Here is a 24870-nt window from a genome sequence, read left to right on the forward strand (position 1 = left end):
CAATGTCCAGACGGTGATATAGTAGATGTCGATATGGAGGGCAATCCTGATTCTGAGGTTGAGTACGAGATTGTGGAAGAAGAGGAAGAGCACGAGGAGCTTGGTGGATTAGCTTTTCAGCCGGAGATAGTCGATCCAGCTCCAGAGCAGGTGGACGCAGAAGCCCCTGAGCCTATGGACGTAGACGAGTACGAAGAACAAGACCCGAGCCGAGATGGAGTTGGAGGCCATGAGTCTCGAGGAGGATCAAGAGCGACTCGAGAGTTCTTCGGAGTCGTCGGGTTTCGATCCTGACTGGGTACCGTAGGTTAGATATCAGCATAGGAGTGAGGGTCGACACTTTTTGACCGTACCCCTCCGGTAGTTAGTTTGACACCCCTAGGTCACCGATCCCTTTTTGTTCGTGGCCTTTTGATGTACCTTTTGTTTGTAGACGGATAATGTATATGGGGGTTTAATCAATCGTAATTTATTTTTCTCTTGCCACTCGTGGTTGCTTTTAAATTATCCAGGTGTATATGTATATTTATTACATAAACGTCGTTTCTGCATGTGGCGTGTTTTCTCTGATTTTGGTTTTCGGGTCGGTGACGTAACCTGGAAGCGTCGCGCTACTATTTCGACCTATAAGCGGGATGCTCATGCTTCGTGGGGTACGGGGCGTGACAACTATTGTCAAGCGAGGATGAATCAATCGCATTAACATGAGTTGGCTCTTATCGCACTAGTGTCGATGACAAATTATTAGCAAAGTTTATGCCAACAAATAACTAGAGAACATCAAGCATAGCTATCATATATGAACATCACTAGCCAAGTTCCGGTTTCTATCTCGAGATGTGAACATTGAACATGAAACATAAGCATGCCATAGAAAGAACCAACTACGATCAACCAAATGATCAAACACGATCCAAGCAAACCACGTTACAACGCTTCTCATCTTCCTTTCTCGATATTAGGGAATTCACTTACTCAAATGATAAAACAAGAACATGTGAGAAACAAAGAAAGTAAGTAGCGTATGGCTTGAGCACGGTTCTTGGGCGTGGGCTCCTTAGTTGGCCGAACAAGAGAAAATAAAAGAAGGGGATGGTCGGTGAGGCCCTTTTGGGCGTGAACAAGAAAGCAAGGAAGTAAGTGGAAGAGATGATGGCCGGTTGGTGTGTGTGTGTGAGTGCATGTGGGGCTTTCAAATCAAGTGGGGGCCTTCTCTATATATAATGGTCCATGGTCCATGCTTGAGTTATGAAAAAGAGACAAGGTCATCATGAAATGGCCCTTAAAGTCAAGTGTCATCATTATCTTGATTTGGAAATCTTGGATATTAACGAACAATGGCCAAAAGAGCATGATAAAGTGATATTGCCAAATCTAAGCCATTAAGTGCTCTTAACGTGGCTTTCTCCTCTCTTGGTTTCTCGTGGCTTCCCCCCCTCGACCGATTACTTCTTTATCCTTTGCTTATTATTGGTGACAATGAGTCACCATGTTTCATTTGTAGCAGTAGATAACTCAGCTGGTTATCAATTATGGAGGGAGGACACCTAAGCAAAGCACTAATAATGGTGGTTTCTAGAGTAAAATTTGACTTGGTCAAAATTTTGTCTTCTAGTTTCCTTTCATTTTTGAAGCGTGAGGCCAATCCTAGGTCCTTTACAAGTGCTGGTTCTACTCATAAATAACTTGGATCAATCGGGCTAGACAAAACCGACTAAACGACACTTAACTCTTAACCCCACATCATATTCATTCAACTTGTTTTTTTGAGGGTTTTTCACAATAATTCATGCTCATTAATCCCGTTCGATCCAAGATTTGGTGTAGGAAAACCTCCAAATATGACCAAACACATCCAAGCAAAAGTTTAAGTTCAACTATGCAAGTTTGGGCTGGTCGGGTTGCCCAAGCGCATGGCCTGTGCAATCGGGCTTGGCTGGGTGCAGGGCCGGGTACACTGTCGGGCTACAAGGGCACACGACCGGGCACATGGTTTGGCGTGTGGCCAAGCACACGGGCGCGGTGCTGGGCTGCACGAGTGGCGTGCCGAGCACAACGCCAAGCCACACGGGCAAGGGCTTGGTCCATGGACTAAACACATGCATTGGCACATAAATAAGCACCATGCATGGCTCATGGCCAAGTCTGTTGGAGCATGGAACTAGGTCAGAGCCGGATCTAACGGGCACATTGCCTGGCACAAAGGTCAGGCACAATGATTGGCACACGGCTGGGCACGTAGCCAGTCCGTGGCCTAGTTGACGGGCACAATGGCCGGTCATGTCCGGGCACAAGGCCTGGCCGGCGCGGCTGGCATAATGCCTGGCTCGCGACCAAGCCATTAGGCTCGTGGCCTGGCACATGGCTCGTCCATGGCCTACCCGACTTGACGCAATGATCTATGGCTGATTCACGACCGGTCCACGTTCCAGTGTTGACGACCCATGGTCGACCTTCGGTTGTCATGTAGCCTCGTGGAATCCAGTATCCCGTAATCAACTCATGGTCATCAGTGACCCATGCATGGCCGTACGGTATCACCCCGTGACCGACACATGCCGTCACGACACTGATCCATAGCTATCCCGGACTGTCCCACTAACGGCCCTTATTGTCGAAGGGTCAATCCATAGTCGTATCACTCTAATCGACTTGCGTGATCGGGGAGTCATTCCACTATCGATCTCTAGGCCAATTCATGGACAATCTTTCGATCGAACCATGACCAACCCTTAGTACACTCGTTCCAACCATATTGTCCGTTCCATTACCGACCCTCGGCTCGGACTGCTTGCCCAATCTATCACCATTTACCTTTGGCCACCGAAGTCCAAATTCAAGGATGTCACAATTATCAAATTGAGTCATTCATTCTTGTGATGCAAATGACATCTTAGTACTAGACAGGTCACCAAGAAGTTTGATTCCTCTATTGATAGGAGATTAGGTTGGTTCAAGTTTCATTAGACGAGTTCTATTGTAATTTTTGGGCTTTTCCCCTTTCAATACCAAAAAAAAAAAAAAAAAGATAGTGTAATCTCATCTTTGCTGATTATGACAGCATATCTCGTCAATCTATTCTCTTGGCTTAGGCACGATACCGAGCTACGTAAATTAAGTATATTCGACTTTTTAATTTTAATTTTATTTTTTGTACTCTTTTTGTTTATTTATGTTCCCACGTTAACCTGTCAGTTTGGTATTTCAAAACAGTTTTATTTATAGCCGATGACAGGGTACATAAAGACGCATTTACATCGACATCTCAGAGACACATTTACACTCAAATGTCCCTTGCACCATCACCAAACCAAGAAACCACCTCTATGTTCCCGCATGACAGAACGGCAGGGCAAAGACAAAAGGAAAACAACTCCATTCCAAAGCATGAGGCAAAAAGAGACTATGCCGATGAAGAAGAACAGAAAGCTGACTCATTCGCGAGAAACCACGACCACTTGTTTCCCGACATTGCGACCGGAGAACAGCCCAACAAGAGCAGCCGGAGCATTCTCGAGCCCTTCGGCGATGTCTTCCACGTACACAATCTTCCCCTCTTTGATCTGAGGCAATACCGTCTCCAGGAACTTCGGGTAGAGATGATAATAATCGGACACTATGAAACCTTCCATTCGAGCCCGCTTCATGATAAGGCTCATCAAGTTGTGTACACCTTCAGGCTGCTCGAGGTTGTACTGTGAGATCATTCCACAAATCGCAATTCGGCCATTAAGTTTCATGTTGAGCAGCACTGCATCAAGCATCTTTCCGCCGACATTTTCAAAGTAGATATCGATACCTTTAGGGAAGCATCTAAACATTTACAGCAGAAAAAGTTAACTCGAGTCGTCTCCAGGAGCAGGTACATATTTTGTATCGTGTACAGCAGTCATTTATTTGCTCAATCATCCTTAAGATACACATGGCTCACCTTTTCAGTGCAGCATCCAGATCCGGTTCCTCCTTGTAGTTGAAAGCATTATCAAAACCAAACTTGTTCTTCAGCAAATCAACCTTTTTTGCAAAAATAACAGCACGAGAAGACTTTAATTAAGATTAAACCTGGAAGAGACTGATAAGACTGTATTTTTAACATTTATGGTGAGCGCAATGATGAGGGTACACATTCAAAACTGCATCACTCTCTTGAGCATTCTCAAATTTGAGAAATGCAGCACTCATCATACCTCAAGTGCATCTTTTAGATCTAATTCTATGTACTAGACGCCTATTTAAGCCATTAAGTTTTGTAAGAACATGGACATGCACTCTATTTCAAACACTTGTCTAGTAACTCTAGTATGAAACAAAAGTGAAACCAAATATGTTTGGTGAACCATTGACATGTGCCCAATTACCTGCTTCTTTCTACATGAAAGAGACGGAGGGGCCAGCGTACTTGTGCTTAAACAATTACTATTCAAGGAAAGACTAGACAAATGTGAGATAATCACCTTCTCTTTGCTACCAGCGCTGCCAACAACATAACAACCCAACAACTTTGCAAACTGGCCAACAAGCTGACCAACGGCTCCCGATGCTGCCGATATGAAAACAGTCTCTCCTTTCTTAGGAGAGCATACCTCGAAAAACCCGGCATAAGCCGTCATGCCTGGCATACCTGAAAGTTTAAATTTGTAGAAATTAGATGAGTCACAAGATTTGCTGAAGCATAAGAGGAGTGTTATGCTATGGCAACATCCCAAATGATCCGATTATTGCCCATAGGTGAAGCCCGTGAGAAATGTATTGACTCCTCAAGGAAAGCTACTATTTCATTGAGAAATAATCGATTTACACACTTCTTTCAATGCATAAAGACAGTTTGCAGGGCTCTAACTTTAGACAATGCAACAAGGGCATATGGTTCATCAACAAGGAAGATCCCTACAAGAAAAATACAAAGGAAGCACACTCTTTTCTTGCATAGCCGGAGGCTATCCAAACTTGAATGATACAGAACAAAGTATCTTAACAATCGAACTGCCCTTATTCATTAACATTGAAAGATATATTACATTTGATGAAGAAAGAGCATACATTTAACATTAGATGATAAAAGAGCATACCCAAAAGGCCGGTATAGTAAGACAGAGGAACATCTGTGTGTTCAATCTTAAAGCAAGTCTCTGGTACAGTAATTAGACTATACTCCTCCCATCCAGTGATGCCCCAAACCAAGTCGCCTTTCTGGAAATTTGGATGACCAGATTCCAAAACTCTAGCTACTCCATATCCAGCAATAGGCTGCATCAATGTGTTAAATACTTCAGAATATAAGTGGAAACACATTTAGCAAACACAAATAGACATTGAACTCCCAAGAAGGATGATTGGAAATAAAAAGAATTTCATAATCAAATACGCTGCAATAACCAGAAACCTTTTCAATTTAAAAGTTTGCAGCTCCAGTCATATTGAAGTAAGCTAAGTCAAATGCAGCTCCCTAAACACTTAATATAACTTCTAACAAACCTAGAAGAAGAGCAGCATAATTTTAACATCTCAGCAGGAATAGAAGTGAAATTCACGGCAATACATTAGAATCCGAAGCAATATGCTAAAGGATGGAAACAAAACTCTGCTTATTCCAGAGCCGTGTTTATTTTATCTTTTAATGAATACATCTCATCGTCCTATTTCACGTGCAAGCTATCTGTCACCATTCATCATGCTGACACATAGATGGAAGGGTTAAGCAACTCACATCGTTTAACACCGTGATTTATGTGGCTGTGCAAACGAAAGACATGTGAAACTCTATGCCAAATAGCATAAGTGAGGTTCTTTCGACACGCTAAGCTCTTTAATCCATATTCTGAATTTTGTGCGACATCGCAAACCATTTCTAAAATTTCAGAGGCACCACCAATTGGATCACACTCACAGAGATAAAAAAGATTTAGCCATGATAGGCAGAATGAACAGAAATAGAGCACAGAGTCACTACAATCATATTGAATAGCACAATTTGACATAATCACCAGCAGAGACACCACAACTTTCTCCTGAAACAAAATAATCAATCCCCAGAGCAAAGTGGTCAAAATAAAAAAAAGGACAAAAATTCAACACAATATCATACTCAACAAAACCCGCATCATCCGACATTCGGAGCTCATTTTGTTCAGCACCTCCCCCAGTTTCAACAACGAGGAAGACCGGCTGACGCCGAGTGGATGACCCATTTTTCTTTTTCGATAGTCTGTTTTGAAAAAGAAAAGAATTTGACACGAAAAGACTTAGGCTTGCTCACCGAACCAGGTTCGAAGGAATCGCGGTAACCGGGGATATAGAGCTTCCTCATGCGAATCCTCATGTAAGGATCGCAGGACAAGTAGAGATTTTTCACGAGAACGCCACTGGAGCCCTCCGGGACTCGCAATTCCACGGTGGATTCGCACACCTCCATGTCCGTCTCCTCGGGGGAACCACTCACGTAGCCCCTGAATATCACTTGCTTGTTCCTCACTCCCTCGCCATCCCCACCAGCCATCGCTCTCCGCCACTCCTTTTGGACGAAACGCGTAACACCCAGAAGAGAGAGAGACGAGCAGGTGTTGTGGAGTACGAATGGCGTACCGTTCTTATGGACTGAGCCGAGAACGCGGGTGCAGAGGCCTTGAGTGGCGAGACAAAAGAGGACCCTTTTTGTTCTGCTTTGTGTCTGTCCGAGTACGTGGGAAGAGTTGACGGGTGACGATGACGATGACTATAGCGATGTGTGGGGGAAGACGACAACGTTTTGGCGTATTCCAGAGCGATCCCGTTGTTAACAACGCCGCTCTTCTTGCTGTATGGAGGCTCTGCTTTTGTCGCCGGGTCGACTATGGCAGAGAGAATGAACACGACCCAGAATGGTGTGAAAGTACACTTTCGCATAACGATTCACGTTCAGAGGAAATGGGAATGATTTCTTCTGTTTTATAGGCGATTATTCAGAAGACAGAAGGACAAAGGTCAAAGCGAAAGATTCATGCAGAAGACGAAAAACATTAGAGGCTAGCGACGTGGGGAGTAGCGGGGGGGTGATCAATAATTGGTCGTAGAGACGGTCTTCAAGTGCGGGTGTACAGTCATACATTCGGTGCTCAAGCTCGACTTGAACTCGCTTGAGTATTGATATTTATGTTCGAACTCGACTTGATTAGAGATTGAAAATATAAATACTCGAGCTCCACTCAATTACCATTAACTTATGAATAAAATCGAGATCGAGCTTGAGCTCGAGCTCAAACTTAAGCTCTAATACTATGTAATTTTCACTGATCTGTTTGTACAATTATTAGATCTCTCTAAGAATACCATAAAAAAACTACATTTCACTCGAGTACAAGGCTCGTGAGAGACTCGACTTGGTTTCATCCTTATGCTTATCATAATCAAGGTTGTTTCCATATCATGACTCTCTCATAATGTATTGCAGCAATGCACCATGACCATTGATTTTCAAGTGTTTGGGTGGTACAACACTTTCTGTGGAAGTTTGCAAAAAAAATCGAACCTTAGCAACGACGAAATGCAAAGAAAACCCCCGGGGATCAATAAGCGAGTCCTGGTGAGTTTGGGCTTAGGTTTCATAGTGTTCCTTTTCTGATTGGTTCAGCCTAAACAGAGAGCTCTTCAAAATACTTACGAAACATTGGTGCCTGATTAGCCCAATGCACACGAGAGTTCATAACTTATGTTGGCATAATGAATTGGGTAAATTGTTCTTTTTATGTCCCCGAGCCGTGATTAGAAAAGACTAAATTTTCAATTGGTTGCGTCCGAACGAAGCTAACTAGGCCTAGCCAAGCCAAACCGAAAAATGAGCAATTTAATTTGACATGACAATTGTGCGGTTCAGGCCTACTAGGCCCGAAGGGCTACACTGGACCATCTGATTTATGATCACCTCTACAACTAAGTCACGATGAGCTATCTTCGTTTCTGGTCCGCGCGATCTGTCGAACATTTATGTCTCTTTTGTTGGAGTTGGCGAATACTTCGGGGACCCTTGTTTCTCACACCGGGTACGCCCATGTGAGCTTAGGGAAACTGAAGTGTTGTCCGAGTGACCCATGCGTGCGGAATGCGGGGGTTCGGGGGCAGCGCCCCCCGACGGGGGTTCCGCTGCCTGGTCAGCGGACGGCTGCCCCGCTCGCCGGTGAGCGGGCGGGAGCTCGGGGGCAGCGCCCCCGAAACCTCAACGGGTTTGGGCTGGCCCGTATAGTGCGAGATTAAGAGATTTCATATAGGTTTAGGTTTTGGGCCCGTTTGGGGCATATATATATTTTGCTCGTTTTTCCGATCATTGTAACGAGTTGAGTGGTCTGTAAACCGAAAACATAGTGAAATCTCTTTGCAGACGTAGCCCTAATCGAGGGTGAACCTGGGTAAATTTGTGCATCGTCTATTTTTTCTCTGATTTTCTGCGTGATCGTTCTGTTTCGGTTTTCGATACGTCCCTTCAATTGGTATCAGAGCCGGAGTTGTTCGAGGAATTAGGGTTTATTCGAGATGTCAGGAGGATCATGAATTGAGATAGAAAAATTCGACGGAACGCGGTTTGATCTGTGGAAGATGAAGATGGAGGATCTTCTCCGTGATCGAGATCTTTGGTCGGCAATCGAAACGGAAAGGCCCGTTCTTGCGCAACTTTGGTGTCGTGATAGGCAAGGAAGCGGTGAAGGAAACGGATTCAACTTCCAAACCAGCAGATCCAAAGGAGATTGAAGACTGGAATCGGATTGATCGGAGAGCAAAGGGTTTGATTCGGCTTTGTCTCGCAGACTCGATTCTGACAAACGTGATGGGGGAACCTACAGCCAGGGACCTATGGCAGAAACTGGAGTCGCTGTATCAAAGTAAATCGTTGGTTAATAAGCTATTTTTGAGAAAAAAAGCTGTATAATCTTCGGATGCATGAGGGCGACTCGTTTTCTGCACATCTGTATAACTTTAACACATTGATTAGTCAACTCGTATCAATCGGTGTTAAGTTCCAGGATGATGATAAGGCAATAACACTACTCTGTTCACTGCCGGATTCATGGGATAACCTGATTGTGGTGATCGGTGGTGGGGATAAGGAATTATCGTATGAAAGTGTGTGTTTTGCTTTGTTATCGGAGGAGACATGAAGAAAGGGATCGGGAAATTCCGGTAAAGAGGCATTGGCGGCTAGGGGAAGGCCAGCAGAGAAGACTCTGAATCCGAGAGGATCCAGATCCAAATCTCGTGGGCGATCGAAGAGTAGGGAGAGGAGGGTACAGTGCTGGAAATGTCAAGAGTGGGGCCATGTGAAGCGGGACTGTAAAAACAAGCCAGTTTTTAAGAAAGAAGCTGAATCATCCTCGGGTAAAAAGGAGGTCGATGCGGGAGATATGTATTTGGCTGCTGCGTGTATGGCGCAGTCAGACAAGGATATATGGTTGATCGATACCGGTGCTTCATACCACATGACGCCTCATAGACACTGGTTTTGTGAATATGAGCAATATAATAGTGGGGATGTCATGCTCGGAGATGATACTGCAGTTCAAATTGTCGAGCGTGGCAGGGTGAAGCTGAGGATGAGTAATGGCACGGTGAAGACTATTCCAGACATGATGCACATACCCTTGATGAGTAGAAATATGTTATCAGTCGGTACGATGGCTGATTCGGGGGTTATTTTTAGCTGTGATAAGGATTCGTGCAAGATGACTCGAGGTTCTATTGTGATTGCACGAGGAGTCCGTTACGGGACATTATACAAGCTGCTCGGGGAAACAGTGACTGTTGGTAGCGGGTTCGTTTCTGAAGAGGCCAAGGAAGATGGACATGATACGTCCATGTTGTGGCATCAGAGGTTAGGGCATATCGGTGAAAAGGAACTGTCTACCTTAGCTTCAAGTCAGATGGTAGAAGGAATTCCAAAATGCTCTATGGGTTTCGGGTTCTGTGAACACTGTCTCCATGGAAAACAGAACCGAGTTAGCTTCCAATACACTGGTACAAGAGCAACTGAGATTCTCGAGCTGATTCACAGCGATGTCTTTAGACCTACTCCGACTCCATCTATTGGAGGATCCAGGTACTATGTATCGTTCATAGATGATTTTTCGAGATATAGTTGGATTTATTTTATTAAAAGTAAATCAGATGTATTCGAGAAATTTCGAGAATTTAAGGTTTTGGTTGAAAACCAATTGGGCAGGAAAATCAAGGTCCTTCGTACAGATAACGGAGGTGAATTCTGTTCGGATAAGTTCGAGCAATTTTGTGTGGATAATGGTATTGCAAGGCAGAAGACGACTCCATATACGCCTCAACAGAATGGGGTAGCCGAAAGATTAAATCGGTCACTCATAGAAAAGGCAAGATGCATGCTGAGTTGGGCAGGTTTGGGGACAGAATTTTGGGCAGAAGCTGTAGCCACAGCCAGTTATTTAAAGAACCGGTCACCGACCTCATCAGTGAAGGATCGTACACCATATGAGGCAGTGTTTGGGAAGAAGCCGAATCTGTCACATGTTCGGGTGTTCGGGTGTGACGCATATGTTCATGTACCCAAGGAGAAGCGGGGTAAGCTTGACAACAAGTCTGAGAAGAACATATTTGTCGGATACAAGGAAGGGGTCAAAGGCTATAAGCTGTGGAATCCAGAATCAAAGACCATTGTATACATCAGGGATGTTGTCTTTCGTGAATCACAACCCCAGGTTGGCACACAGAAAGGTGATGAGCCCAAGAAAGTGGTAGTGCTTGAAGAAAGTCCTAAAACTGAAACTGTGGAGATGGTTCCACAAGGCACGCTAGTAGAGTCTGATTCTGAATCGGAGCAAGGGGACTCGGTTAATGAAGTCGAGGATGCAGATTCAGATGAAGACTGGATACAGATAGCATGCCGGCTCTCAGGAGATCGACGCGGGAAAGAAAGGTACCACTTCGATACTCACTTAGTGCTTTAAGTACGTTTCATGCTTTGAGCATTACCGGAGATGATCCTAGTTCTGTAAAAGAGGCGAGATCTATGGATGATGCGAATCAGTGGGAGCTCGCAATGATAGATGAGATGCAGTCGCTTGATAAAAATGAAACATGGAGCTTATGTAAATTGCCTAAGGATAGAAAGGCAATTGGGTGTAAATGGGTGTTCAAGCGAAAGCTGAAACCGGATGGGACTGTAGAGAAGTACAAGGCTAGGCTTGTAGCCAAGGGGTACTCTCAGATTTAGGGAGTTGACTATAACGAGATTTTCTCTCCTGTGGCGAAGTTGACCTCAATACGGTTTGTTCTGTCTATAGCAGCTGCATATGATCTTGAGGTAGAACAGATGGATGTAAAGACGGCATTCCTTCATGGGAACTTGGAGGAGGAGATATATATGAGGCAACCAGAAGGCTTTGAAGTAAGAGGAAAGGAGAATTTGGTGTGCAAATTGAAAAAGTCTTTATATGGGCTGAAGTAGTCACCGAGGATGTGGTACCAGAAGTTTGACACGTACATGCTCCAGCTTAATTTTGTGCGTTCAAATTCTGACCATTGCTTTTATGTGAAGAGAACGGGCGATCAGTTTGTCATTCTCACGCTATATGTGGATGATATGTTGTTGATCGGGAATAATGTGAAGATGGTGAATTCTGTGAAGAGTTTGCTGGCCAAAAAGTTCAAAATGAAAGACTTGGGGCCTGCAAATTTTATTTTGGGCATGCAGATTAGGAGGGACCGTGAGAAACGGAAGCTGTGGCTAGGGCAGGAGAAATACATAAAAGAAATATTGAAGAAATTCAATATGATAGACTGCAAGCCTGTTGGTACCCCTATACCTTTAGGGACCAAGCTATCTGCGGAACAATGTCCAAAAACGGATGAAGAAGCTGAAGAGATGGCCCGAATTCCATACGCGAGTGCAGTGGGTAGCTTGATGTATGCTATGGTGTGCACGCGTCCGGATATAGCCCAAGCAGTGGGAGTCTTGAGTCGATACATGTCTAACCCGGGTAGAGAACACCTTGGAATGCGATCAAAAGAGTTTTCGGGTATCTTCGTGGAACTTTAAATTTTTCTTTATGTTTTGAAGGTACGGGGAATGGAAACATGTTTGATATCGTAGGCCATGTAGATGCTGATTGGGGTGGAGATATTGATAGTAGACGGTCCACTAGCGAATATGTTTTCACATTGTTTGGTCTTTGCATTGAGTTGGATGAGCAGGAGGCAAAGCGTGGTAGCGCTTTCTTCTACTGAGGCTGAGTATATGGCTCTTACTCATGCTGGAAAAGAGGCCATATGGTTACGGCGGTTGTACTTGGAGCTCGGTTTTGAGCAAGGTGCCATAGAGGTGAGATGTGATAATCAAGGGGCTATTTATTTAGCTAAGAATCCAGCATTTCACTCACGCACAAAGCACATTGATATACAATATCATTTCATCCAAGAAAAGGTAGAGAAGAAAGAGGTTCGGCTTGTAAAGGTCGACACGGTAGAAAATAGTTCTGACTTCCTTACTAAAGCCGTCACAGGTGCGAAGTTTGAATGGTGCTCTACTGCGATTGGATTGAAGAAGAATGATATTGGAAAGGCCCTCATTTGCGCGAAGTATCCACCAAGTGGGAGAATGTTGGAGTTGGCGAATACTTCGGGGACCCTTGTTTCTCACACCGGGTACGCCCACGTGAACTTAGGGAAACTGAAGTGTTGTCCGACGACATGTGACCTATGCGTGCGGAATGCGGGGGTTCGGGGGCAGCGCCCCCCGACGGGGGTTCCGTTGCCCGGTCAGCGGACGGCTGCCCCGCTCGCCGGTGAGCGGGCAGGGGCTCGGGGGCAGTGCCCCCGAAACCTCAACGGGTTTGGGCTGGCCCGTATAGTGCGAGATTAAGAGATTTCATATAGGTTTTGGTTTTGGGCCCGTTTGGGGCATATATATATTTTGCTCGTTTTTTTGATCATTGTAACGAGTTGAGTGGCTGTAAACCGAAAACATAGTGAAATCTCTTTGCAGGACGTAGCCCTAATCGAGGGTGAACCTGGGTAAATTTGTGCATCGTCTATTTTTTCTCTGATTTTCTACGTGATCGTTCTGTTTCGGTTCTCGATACGTCCCTTCATCTTTGCCTCTGTTCCCTAGATAAATTCTCTCTCGCAGTTCTCTTTCTTTCCTTCTTTATTCCTCGTTTGCTGATTTAAGCAACGGCAAGTCCTCCCGAATCCAAGTCTCCGAGGCTTCCTTTGCTTAGGCGCATGGTTTGACCCAGTCCACAAGTGGTTCAAGCCAGCCCAAGGGAGCTTGGGAAAGACTCGCATCATCGGTGTTCATAATCGAGTCTTTATTCCACGTCATGGCAAGTGCATATTATTGTATAAGTCAATCTAAACACAATCCTGTCGGTTAATTTATTCATAACAAACAATCCAAAGATGACTTGCTTATTATAGCTAACTTGACAGTTGACACCACCTCACATTAATTTGGTATGAGAAGTAAGAAGCCTTAGAATGCACGATCGACGGGTAAAATATCGAGCAGAAGTTTGAGTCTTTGACGGAGAGGAATAGTACAAGCAGAGATTCCAGATCGGTTACTCATGTAAAGGCGAGAACGAGATGTCTATTACCAAACCCGGGAAATAAGTACACCAGATGGTCCACTCTGAGAGTATCTCCCCTCAGTCGTCCCGCTCCATGTACCTGATTTGCGTTTCTCATGTCGGTTCGGTACTCTTCTTGTGGAGGAAGTAATTGAGAATGCTTTGTGAAAATGCAGTGTCATTTGAACCTCTAATTGGCCACGAACTGTGTAGAGCCTATATTTCTCAACTGGAGTTACATAGGAATATAGAGTGGTTGGCCTCAGGACTCACCCTCGCACACTTCTAATCACTGATACCGCCTAGCTTATCGTTTGAAGAATCTCATATTAGCTATTCCGGATACAGAATGGTATGGAAAATGCCATTACATTGATTTGAAATTCGAGAGGGTGGTGCTTGTGCTTGTGTTTCAACGTCAGCACGCGACCTCTTGGTGGAACTTGCGCAGATGCTCGAAAGCAGATGTCTCCGAATTCAGATCTCTCCTTCGAGGATGCAGAATGTAACTCTGGGCATGCTAAACAGACTCAAGCTTGCCGAATGTTGGCATTGCCACCACGGTTGATTTGGCGGGCTAGTTTAGCTGTATGTCCAAATTCAGGGTTCGAATATGTTACGGGGATCACTAAAGTTCTTCCCTTAACGAGTTACAGGAGGACATCGTCAATGCACATTCATCCGTGCATGTGCACACGCTCGGAGAGGAAAAAACTGCTGTTTGGTACATCTGAAGCCAGTTATATTTATAGGTAATATGGCCCGGCACAAGGAGACGCATTCACAATCGACATCCTAGAGAAGCCTTGCATACAATACCCAACAAAACAGAATATACAATTTTAAGTGACCCGCTTGTTCCTTACCTCTCCACTCTCGCTCGCCATCGCTCCCTCCGTTGCTCTTTCCGTCGAAACTCGAGACACCCGGAAGGAGAGAGAAGGTGAGCGGGCGCTATGGAGTGCGTGAATGCGGGTACCGCTTTAGCGACTCGGATCTTTGGGCGTGGAACGCGTGAGGAGGCCTGCGCGACAAGGAAAAAAGGTTGACCTTACGTGCGTGTCGGTCGGTGGGAACGGTTGTCGAGGGGGACGGCGACGATGGAGATGCGCGTGTGGAGGATGATGAGGAGCGCGAGCGAGATGGTTCTGGAGATGCACCGCGAGGAACACGACATCATTTGGTCATTACGGCGCCGCTCTTCTTGGTCGGTGGGGGGCTTCTCCTTCATCGTCGGCTCGAATGTGGCCGAGATTGATCATGGCCCTTCCAAGGTTCTACGAGGTGATCTGAATCACCTTCTCTTGAGCTAAAATGACTCGAATTGTCCATGGATTTTGACCCGACGTATATCGTCATTTCCAAATTTTAATTTGTTTAACGTGATTCATGAACTTTGATTTAAACTAAACTTTAATCTTGAACCACGGTAAGAGGATGAGACTCTATACTTCTCGTGTGTCATCTATTCTAGTGTTGTTGGCATTTCGCGTGCTATGATTTGTGCTATGCAAGATATTTTCGCATACTATTGGTATTGCGAGCAATTACATGAATTATCTCGAAAGAAAACACTAGGGGCGCTCATGATAATCATTATGTTTCTCTGTTCTTTTATTTTTTTGTTCTCCGGAACAGATTTGGAACAGAAATCCGTTTGGTAACGCAATTTCATTTTTCTATTTCTGGAACAAATTTCTACTCCAGAAATAGGTTTGGAAATAAAATCAGAAGTAAATTTTTTTTTACTTGTCTATTTCTAGAACAGAAATGAGAAATAAAACTCTTTTCATCACTTGCTTTCACTACTAGCTGGCCACCCACCCGCCGCCCCTCGTCGCCGCCGGTCGCCTCCCGCCGCCATCTCCTGCCGCTCAATGTCACGCCCCGTACCTCACGAAGCGCGAGCATCCCACCTTCGATCGTTTGACTGTGACGTTCCAGGAAGCATCGCCGACCCACACCCATACAGAGATCAAACACAAGCGGAAGCATAAAATAAACAAACTCAGACAACTACGATATGAGCCAAGGATAGCCATACATCAAACACCATCATAGAAAATAATTACACATTTATATTACTATTAAAAACCCTTTGTACAATATTTACAAGTACAAACAAAAAGGCACACATGATCAGTAGCCACTTGGTCAAAAAGGGATAAGTGGCTAGGGAGATCAGGCTAAAACTCAGGGGGAGGGCTATAGTCCAAAAAGTAATGGCCCCCACTACTAACTAAGGACATTGGGTGACCCTAAGGTTCCCAATCAGGATCGGACGACTCGGAAGAATTCTCTGACAACTCCTCGAAGGCGTCCTCACTAGACTCTGACTCCTCCGAATCCATCGCCTGGGCTCGCTCATCCTCGGAGTCCGGCTCCAACTCCGGGTCAAGGTAAAGCTCGAACCCCTCCTCATCTGATCCCAGCTCTGCCACCTCTCCGTCCTCCTTTACGTCCTGCTCCATGGCCTCGGGTTCATCCTCCTCCTCATCCATCTTCTTGGGGTCCTCCGCTAGTACATCAGGCTCCTCATTCACCTCCTCCTCCTGCATCATCCACTCGGGTGTAACCTCAGGGTCGATCACCTCACCATCAGTTATAATTGGCTGCATCAACCCAACATCATCGACCGGGATATCAAAGGTCCTGAGGGGCTCTCCCACATTTCCATCGGCATCCCGGTGGCACCATGCCACGTACTCCTGCTTCTGGTAAAAAAATACTCGCCTATCTCCACATATACTATTGATCGATACCTCACGAAAGCCTCCCCATTACCTGAGGGGTAGGTATTGGTATACTGCCGAATCTGTACAGGGATCCCAAAAAGAGTCGGTGGTCTCTCCATCCTCACGGTTGGGGGTCTGAAAAGTTTCGGTTTACACAACCGTGAGACGAATCTCAATGAGTTCAACCCCTAAACCTAGGCTAAGCTAGCATGCAATCTCCTGACCGGAAACAAATATTTAAATCACAATACAACAATAATCAAACCATTCTCTGACCCTGCATGTTAGACAGATCAACATATAATAGTCACGGCACATACGTGGTACACATTATCACACGTACGCCAATCACATGCTCATGCACCGAGTCTCACACACTCGCATGCCAGTCCATGCATGTTCATGCATGCAAATGTCGTCGACAGGTCACGTGCATTTTCCGGCCCACTGGCCCACACTGGCAATCGCCCAATTTATTATTTATTACGACGACTCGAGTCAACAACATTCACGGCCCGGTGCGTCTAGCCTACTTCAAAGTGCATGAGGCGCAGCAACCGATCTGGCCCAGTGTCTCTAGCCTGCTTCAAAGTGCATGAGGCGCAACACTGATCTCCTTACGAACCAGAGTCTGCTTCAAAGTGCATGAGGACGGTATCGACCCGAAGGTCATGACCCAAAGGTCCTTAGGTGATCACACAATCAATTATTATCTGAACCCAGCGTAAAACGCTTCGGGGTATTTTAGGTGATCACATGCTCATGGCAGGCACGCATTCTCGCACAATTTCATCACATGCCTCACTCTTGGCATACACAATGCGTGTCCATGTTATGCAATGCAATGCACCACGAGCGCCAATATAATTCAAACACTCAATATCACAACACGTGCTCAATTGACCCAATTAATACCGTGTGGCCTAACGTGCGAATCACAAATCAACAATTAATTTCAAACCAATCATTGGCCAATCGCACTCCACATAATTCAACCACACGACATGTGACATGGCAGTACGAAGTCAATCACAATTAAGCACAAATTACGTACAACCAGTCAACCCGGACATACCCGGTAATTTTTCAATGGGCTCCTAAATTGGTCATTTAATCCAATTAATCTCCCCAAATAATTCTCATTAATCCACTAAATTTTCCCAATAATAATTCCTACCAATCAGTCCTCATCCCAGTCTGAAATATACACTGATACTACCTAAGCCAGTCCAAAATGCACCGATAATACCTAAACCAGTCCAGAAAAACGCACTATCAGTCCTAATCCGGGTTTAGGAATTTTACTCACTTAATCTAAGGTCACGACGACGAGGAACGGCGGCCAATCACTGGTGAACAGTGGAACCGGCGGCGGCGTTCCGGGCGACGGTGTATGGACGTCGTGAACAGTGACCGTACGGATGTCGGTGAACAGTGACCGTACGGACGCTACAGTACGACTGTACGGATACAGTACGATCGTATGGGGGGATACTGTACGGACAGGTACGGTCGGCGTCGTACAGCGTGGCTGGACGGCTGGGTGGCGACGGAACGGCGATCCGAGCTCCGGCGCGGCGGCGGCAAGGCTCCGACGCGGCGACGGTGATGCTCCGGGAGAGAAAAGGGAGAGAAAGAGAGAGAGAGGGAGAGAGAGAAAGGGGTCGGACAGGGGGCAAAGGGCAAGGCTGGGGACTGAGGTGGTCGACGGCGAGGCACGGCTGCCGGCGGCGGCGCTCCGGTGGCCGGCGGTGAGCTCCGGCCAAGCCAAACCAAGATAGAAAAAGAGAGAAAATGGGGGAGAAGCTGCTAGTCTGGGATGGTTCTGCCGAATGGGGGGATAGAGGAGAGAGAAATGGGTCTGGTCTGGTCAAATACAGCAGCCTAGGGGCGCCACGTGTCGCCGATCCGCGCGATTTGACCAAAACGCCCCTAATCTAACGGTTCTAACCCATCCCTATCCAAAAAGTGAAGGGTAAAATGGTCTTTAGGTCCAATAATGCAGCTGATAATCCATTTTTAATTACCCCAAAAATTTTCCCAAAATTCGGAACTGAGAACGGCCCAGGGGCAAAATGGTCATTTTTCCGATCCCGGGGCGAAATTTCAATTTTTGCCCGTACCAACCCTCCATGTGCGTGGCCAACATAATATGGTGTCAGAATCGCGAAAACAGCCCTTTAAGCCCTCGAAAATCGACTGCAAAGTTTTTGGGAATAAAATAATATTATTTTTTCAATTTCTGTCGAAATTCCAATTTTTGGCCATAACGACTCCTGGTATGCGTGGCGACCCTAAAATGGCATCGGCCTCGAAAAATAACCTCATTTGGTCTCTAAAAGCAACGCTAACGTCCCCGATGGGCAAAATCGTAATTTTTCAACCCCGGACCGAAATTTCAATTTTTACTCGTACTAACTCCAAACGTGTGTGGCCAGCGTAATATGACGTCAGATTCCCAAAAATAGTCTCTTAAGCCTTCGAAAATCGGCATCGAAATCCGGGCCCAATTCCGTGAACAAAATTCGCTAAACTTTCAATTTCAGGGTCTCTCACTAACGGGTGGCTGTTTAGGACATACGCGTATCGACCTAGGGTTATTCGAATTACGACGATCCCGATCATTGAGAGAATGAGAAATCATCACTAGTTCCAGAGGTCGCGATCGTTCGGTTCAGGTTCAGGACTGGTTGGTCACGTGCACTTTCGGTCTTGCAGAATCACCTGTGATCCGATTGTACATCGTTGGCCTTGGCCAAACCAAATCCATCACCTTTCCTAAGATCGGCCCACGTTGGCCCAAAATATTCCCTCATCATATCTCGAGATCGGTGTCCCGTTCACTATCGAGTCCCTGGTCCACGTACCGTTTCCTAGTTAGTCATACCCCCTTGGTTAGTATCCCGAGAGTGATCAGCTCTGGGCGAGACTTACCAAAATGAAATGCGAAATATTGTCAATTTTATTGATCCCGGAATTACATCGAAATTCGGGCTGTTACACTCAATGTCTGCCTTCCTCCGCCTCCCAGCGCTGGCCGCCTCCCACCGTCGGCCGCCACTAGCCGTCCTCCGTCGCTGTCTGCCTTCTGCCGCAGCCCGACTCCGGCTGCCTCCCATCGTCGGCCTCCATTGGCCGTCCTCCATCTCTGGCTGCCTTCTGCCGCAGCCCGACTCCGGTTGCCTCCCACCGTCGGCCGCCTTTGGCCGTCCTCCATTGTCGGCTGCCTTCGGTCGCGGCCCAACGTCGGCCGCCTCCCATCGCCGCCCATCTCCCATCGCCACCCAACATCGCCCGCCTCCCGTCGTCGCCCACCCATCGCCCGCCTCCCGTCGCCGTCCTCCTCCGTCGCCCAATGCCAGCCACCTCCAGCTGCTGCCCATCTCTCGTTGCCGGCCGCCTCTTACAATCGCCTGCTTCGTCGCCTCCCGTTGCCGGCCGCCTCCTGCAATCGCTTGCTCCGTCGCCTCCAAATCGCCGGTCGCTCGGGAGGGAGAAATTTTGTGTCGTTATCAAACGAAGTTCTATTTTAGAAATAGAAATTTTGTGCCGTTATCAAATGCTTATTTTAGCTCAAAAACTCGTATATGCAATAGAAATAGAAAAATTTATTTCTGGCTAGAAATTAATTTCTGAAATAAAATGATTATCATTCGCGCCCTAAGAAGTTATGAAATTAAAGGGACAATGGACGTCTGTTAGACATTTTGTGAAGAGACGGGCTCCCAGAGGTCCTTGATAAAATACGTGTTCAGTTTTGCGGGTATTGCTCTCAGCTAGAAGGCATAATTATAGTTGATAATTGTTTTGCCGACAACTGAAAAAGAGTTCGTAGCGTCAATCGAGCAATCAAGGAAGTAATATGACTTAGAGGTTTGCTTGGTGACGTGGGACTACAGTAGGAGATTATTATTGTTTACTACGACAATCAGATTGCAATAAATTTAATAAAAAATTGAATGTATCGTGATTGAACAGAAACACACTGATATTAGGTACTATTTTTGTACGTGATATTGTCCAATTGGGAACCGCATCTGTTGAGAATGTGCACACGACAGACAGACATACTAATGACCAAGTTCTAGCATGAGTCGGACTTGGTTAGTGTTTGTAGCAGGTCAAGAGCCCAGAGGGGGTCGGGGACGACGACAATCATGAGGATGAAGTTGGACTTCTTGCCGAGGTGGAGATTTATTGAGGATGGCTTGAAGTCATCAACCGGGCTTACGGAGTCCTAGTCTTGCGGGTTGATTCACATTAGCAACTAAGTTCATAGGTGCTTAAACACTCCCTTGTCACTCTAGGCGCGGGAAGCTACTTTGCCTGCCTTACTCGGCAATAATTAGTCGAAACTGACGTAGTATCTATCTCCACCACCCAAGGTCTCCCTAAGTTCTCTCCAAATATTTTTCTTCCCCCGAAAGAGGGAATATAGAGAGAACTTATTAGGGAGGTCCCTCCGTCATATTGGGGAGTTCATTCTCCTGTCTCTCCTTAAACCTTTTAAGATCATGCTCAGGACCTGAATCGCAAGGTAACCTGTGCCCCAAAGTAGATTTTTGCTATAGGATTGTGTGTAATGCAAGAGAGATTCCCAAAACACTCCCTTTTCGTCATTGAAGATAAAGTCCCATGTCAGCTAATGTCTCATAATTTGTTGCGTATAAATATTCTTTTGTCAAGTTTCGTGTGGTGTGTTAATAATACCCTCAATATCTTCTAAATATCTCTAGAAGATGTTTAAGTATCTCTAGGCGTAATCGTGTGCATCGCGAGTCTGCTTAACACGTGCGAAACTCGCGAGATACAAAGAGTATTGAGAGCCTTGTACAAGAGAGTTGATAGTGTGGGAAAACTTCTTTTCTTGTGATTAATTCTTGCGATTTTGGATTCATTTTAGGATCGGAAAACACTTATGAGTGACCGTGATTGAGTGGTTGTAATCTTATCTTCGCCAATTATAATGGAATCATCCCGTCTATCTCTCCCGTAGGAATAGACACATCGCTGAACCACATACATTCGTTATTTTCAGAATTTATTTCTACAACTTATTTCTTGTTCAAATCGTTTATTTGTTCACGTTTCCGCGGCATTCATAACAATTTGGTACCTCAAACCAGTTTTATGAGAGGCGATGATCCTTTACATCGACATCTTAGAGAGGCATAGCATAATATTTTAGACTCATTCGCGAGAAACTCCAAGCACCTGTTTGCCAACATTGCTGCCGGAAAACAACCCAACCAGATGGTCTGGTCCCTTGTTATAAGAGACGCATCTATACACAAACGACCTCGCAGGACAGAACGGCAACGCACAGATAAACAGAAAACAACCCCTTTTGAAAACACGAGAAAAAAAAAGATTATGCCGATGAAGAAGTACAGAAAGCTGACTCATTCGCAGGAAACCATGACCACCTGTTTCCCGACATTGCGGCCGGAGAACACCCCGACAAGAGCTGCCGGACCGTTCTCGAGCCCTTCGGCGATGTCTTCCACGTACACAATCTTCCCCTCTTTGATCTGAGGCAATACCGTCTCCAGAAACTTTGGGTAGAGATGATAGTAATCGAACACCAAGAAACCTTCCATCCGAACCCGCTTCAGGAGGAGGTTCAGCAAGTTGTGTACGCCTTCGGGCTGTTCGAGGTTGTACTGTGAGATCATTCCACATACTGTGATTCGGCCATGAAGTTTCATGTTGAGCAGCACCGCATCAAGCATCTTTCCGCCGACATTTTCGAAGTAGATATCGATCCCCTCGGGGAAGCATCTAAACATTTAAGACAGAAAAAAGTCAACTCGAGTCGGCTTCAGAATGTGTACATATTTTATATCCTGTACATCAGTCACTTATTTGCTCAATCATCGTTACCATATTCCTGACTCACCTTTTCAGTGCTGCATCCAGATCCAGTTCCTCCTTGTAGTTGAAAGCATCATCGAATCCAAACTTGTTCTTCAGCAAATCAACCTTTTTCGCGAACATAACAGCAAGAGAGAACTTTAAGTAAGATAAAATCCGGAAGAGACTATTAAGACTGTATTTTTAGCATTTGTGTTTAGTGAAATGATGAGGGTATGCATTCAACACTGCCATCACTCTCTTGAGGATTCTCAAATTTGAGACATACAGCACTCATCAAACCCCAAGTGCTTTTTTTAGATTTAATTCTATATGAGTAGACGACTGTTTATGCCTTTAAGAGAACATGAACATGCACTCTATTTCAAACGCTTGTCTAGTCACTCATTATGAAACAATAGTGAAAATTGCAGATGCCAAACATGTTGGGTGAACCATTAACATCTACGTGACTATGTACTTCTTTCAACACGAGAGAAAGAGAGAGAGAGAAGAAAGCGGGGGGGGCAAGGGGATCGTCGTCAACGCACTAGTGCTTAAACAATTACTCTTCAAGGAAACACTAGACGAATGTGAGATGATTACCTTCTCTTTGGGGGGGGAGGGGATCGTCGTCAACGCACTAGTGCTTAAACAATCACTCTTCAAGGAAGGAAACACTAGACAAATGTGAGATGATTACCTTCTCTTTGCTACCGGCGCTGCCAACAACATAACATCCCAACAACTTTGCAAACTGGCCAACAAGCTGACCAACAGCCCCCGCCGCCGACGATATGAAAACAGTCTCTCCTTTCTTAGGAGAGCATACCTCGTAAAACCCAGCATAAGCCGTCATGCCTGGCATACCTGGAAAGTTTACATTTGTAGAAATTAGACGAGTCACGAAATTAGCCGTCATGGCTGTCCGTACTAACTTGAGAATGAAATAGACCGAAGAAAGTATCTTAACAATCTGATTCCCCTTATTCTTTAACACTGAAAGAGATATTAAACCAGATGATTAAAGAGCATACCCAAAAGGCCGGTGTAGTGAGACAGAGGAACATCGGCGTGTTCGATCTTAAAGCAAGTCTCTGGCGCAGTAATTAGACTGTACTCCTCCCATCCAGTCAAGCCCCAAACCAAGTCGCCTTTCTTGAAGTTTGGATGCCCAGATTCCAAAACTCTAGCTACTCCAAATCCAGGAACAGGCTGCACCATTGTGTTATATACTTCAGAATATAAGTGCCAATACATTTAGCAAACGCGAATAGACATTGAACTTACTAGTAGGAGAGAGTTTGCTCCCTTTGAATGTTACTTGTCGAGTGTACTTTGTCGCAAATTTGAGTTCGATTTATTCGTGCGAGTTCATAACCTACTCTCGCCATAATGAATCGAGTAAATGTAATGAGAGAGATGGTGGTACTTACGGAACCGAGCTGAGTGAAGTACTTGATGAGGTTGAGATTGTAGGGATCGCAAGCCAGGTACAAGTTCTTCACCGCGATGGCCCCCGAACCGGTGTCGGCCTTCAATCTCTCCGAGCTCGTCCTAACTTCCAAGTTGGCCTCTTTCAGGGAACCTCGTACCTGCTCTCTGTATATCACCTGTTTGTTGCTCATCACTTCCACTGAAGCATTCTTGTTCACCTTCTCCATTCTCTCTCTAGAGCTGTGTTCTCTCTCTCTCTCCCCTTCTTTTCTTGGATTTTTTTGCTCTTGGATTTGATTGGTGGGAAACGTAGCCAAACACTGCACGGGGTATATATAGCTATGTATAGGGGGTGATGAGATATGCAGACGTTGCTGACGTGTGCCCATGTGTCATCTGTATGCGTGCTTACGTGTGCCGTTGTGTCATCGGTGGAATACTATTCGAATAATTCCTTGGGAAACATAAAAGGTTATCAAAGTGGCCAATTGAATTCTGATCATTAGAAAATTCTCTGATTTGCAGTAGAACTTTCATGAATTTTTTTATGTGGAAGCAAAGAATTTGAAGAAAATCCTAAAATCATGCCTTTCTTAAGAAGTAAGCTCTGCACTCGTCAGTTGCCCTTTTCCACGCATCCTTGAGCACCCTGACTTTTTTTTTTCTTTCCAGAAAAGAGCTTCATTCATCCTTCATAATCAAACGTTGATTAGAGAGGGGTATTTTGGATTTGAGCACCTTGACTTGATTCGAGCGTAATATTGTGCGTACACAGTGGGGTGGTGAAAATTATAACCCTTGATTGAAAGAACAAATGATGGGATGGATGAACTTAAATGGGCCGGCGTAAAAGTTTTGATCTAGACTCATCCGTTATTAGAAGGATTGATGACATAAATGGTCATTGCACGTTGACCTAACGTACAATATGGTCCATGAATTTTAAGTATGTTTAATGCGATTTTTGAACTTTAATCCAATATGTAATATCGTCTATGAACTTTTAATTTGTTCAATGTGGTCCCTGAACTTTTGGTACATGATCAATTTAGTCCTTGTACTATATAAAAATATTCCTCGTTTTAATTGAAAGCATCATCGAAACCAAATTTGTTCTTCCGCAAATCAACTATCTTCGCAAAAATAACAGCAAGAGATGAACTTTAAATAAGATAGCTCGGAAGAAATCGGTTAAAATCAGGATTTTAAAGGCAGGTACGGGCATCGTGGGTCATACAAAAAGGAAAATAAGAATTCTTTCCCACATTGAAGATCGAGTCTATGTT

At 45.2% G+C, this 24870-nt stretch overlaps 3 protein-coding genes across 6 annotated transcripts in view; all 3 read right to left on the minus strand.

Moving 5' to 3' along the window:
• Nucleotides 1-14550, minus strand: part of LOC130135744 (2-alkenal reductase (NADP(+)-dependent)-like) — a 55330-nt gene extending 40780 nt beyond the window's left edge. Inside the window, exon 1 of the mRNA XM_056305401.1 lies at nucleotides 14426-14550. Within this exon, the coding sequence (XP_056161376.1) occupies nucleotides 14426-14446 (21 nt within the window). The 5' untranslated portion in view covers nucleotides 14447-14550. The remainder of the gene's footprint in view (nucleotides 1-14425) is intronic.
• Nucleotides 3196-6561, minus strand: LOC130135745 (2-alkenal reductase (NADP(+)-dependent)-like). 2 transcript variants are annotated; one of them, XM_056305402.1, is made up of 4 exons: nucleotides 5070-5253; nucleotides 4455-4621; nucleotides 3932-4014; nucleotides 3196-3813 (listed from the first exon to the last, which is right to left on the minus strand). In XM_056305402.1, the coding sequence occupies exons 1-4, from the start codon at nucleotides 5251-5253 to the stop codon at nucleotides 3435-3437; spliced, it is 813 nt and encodes a 270-aa protein (XP_056161377.1). In that variant the 3' UTR covers nucleotides 3196-3434. The 2 variants fall into 2 exon arrangements, with proteins under 2 accessions (XP_056161377.1, XP_056161378.1); XM_056305403.1 differs by lacking the exon at nucleotides 3196-3813 and adding an exon at nucleotides 6257-6561 and having other exon boundaries at nucleotides 3928-4014; nucleotides 5070-5247.
• A 6936-nt stretch (nucleotides 14551-21486) lies between the features above and the next one.
• On the minus strand, nucleotides 21487-23894 carry LOC130135812 (2-alkenal reductase (NADP(+)-dependent)-like). 3 transcript variants are annotated; one of them, XM_056305590.1, is made up of 5 exons: nucleotides 23533-23894; nucleotides 23185-23362; nucleotides 22851-23017; nucleotides 22194-22276; nucleotides 21487-22075 (listed from the first exon to the last, which is right to left on the minus strand). In XM_056305590.1, exons 1-5 carry the CDS (start codon nucleotides 23809-23811, stop codon nucleotides 21697-21699), a joined length of 1086 nt encoding a protein of 361 aa, XP_056161565.1. In that variant the 5' UTR covers nucleotides 23812-23894; the 3' UTR covers nucleotides 21487-21696. The 3 variants fall into 3 exon arrangements, with proteins under 3 accessions (XP_056161565.1, XP_056161564.1, XP_056161563.1); XM_056305589.1 differs by having other exon boundaries at nucleotides 23185-23343; nucleotides 23580-23893; XM_056305588.1 differs by having other exon boundaries at nucleotides 23584-23892.
• Between the last annotated feature and the right edge of the window lie 976 nt (nucleotides 23895-24870).

Source organism: Syzygium oleosum, unplaced genomic scaffold, assembly GCF_021117445.2.
Source record: "Syzygium oleosum isolate NSW1041296 unplaced genomic scaffold, Sole_v2.1 Sole_v2.37, whole genome shotgun sequence".
Lineage (NCBI taxonomy): Eukaryota > Viridiplantae > Streptophyta > Magnoliopsida > Myrtales > Myrtaceae > Syzygium > Syzygium oleosum.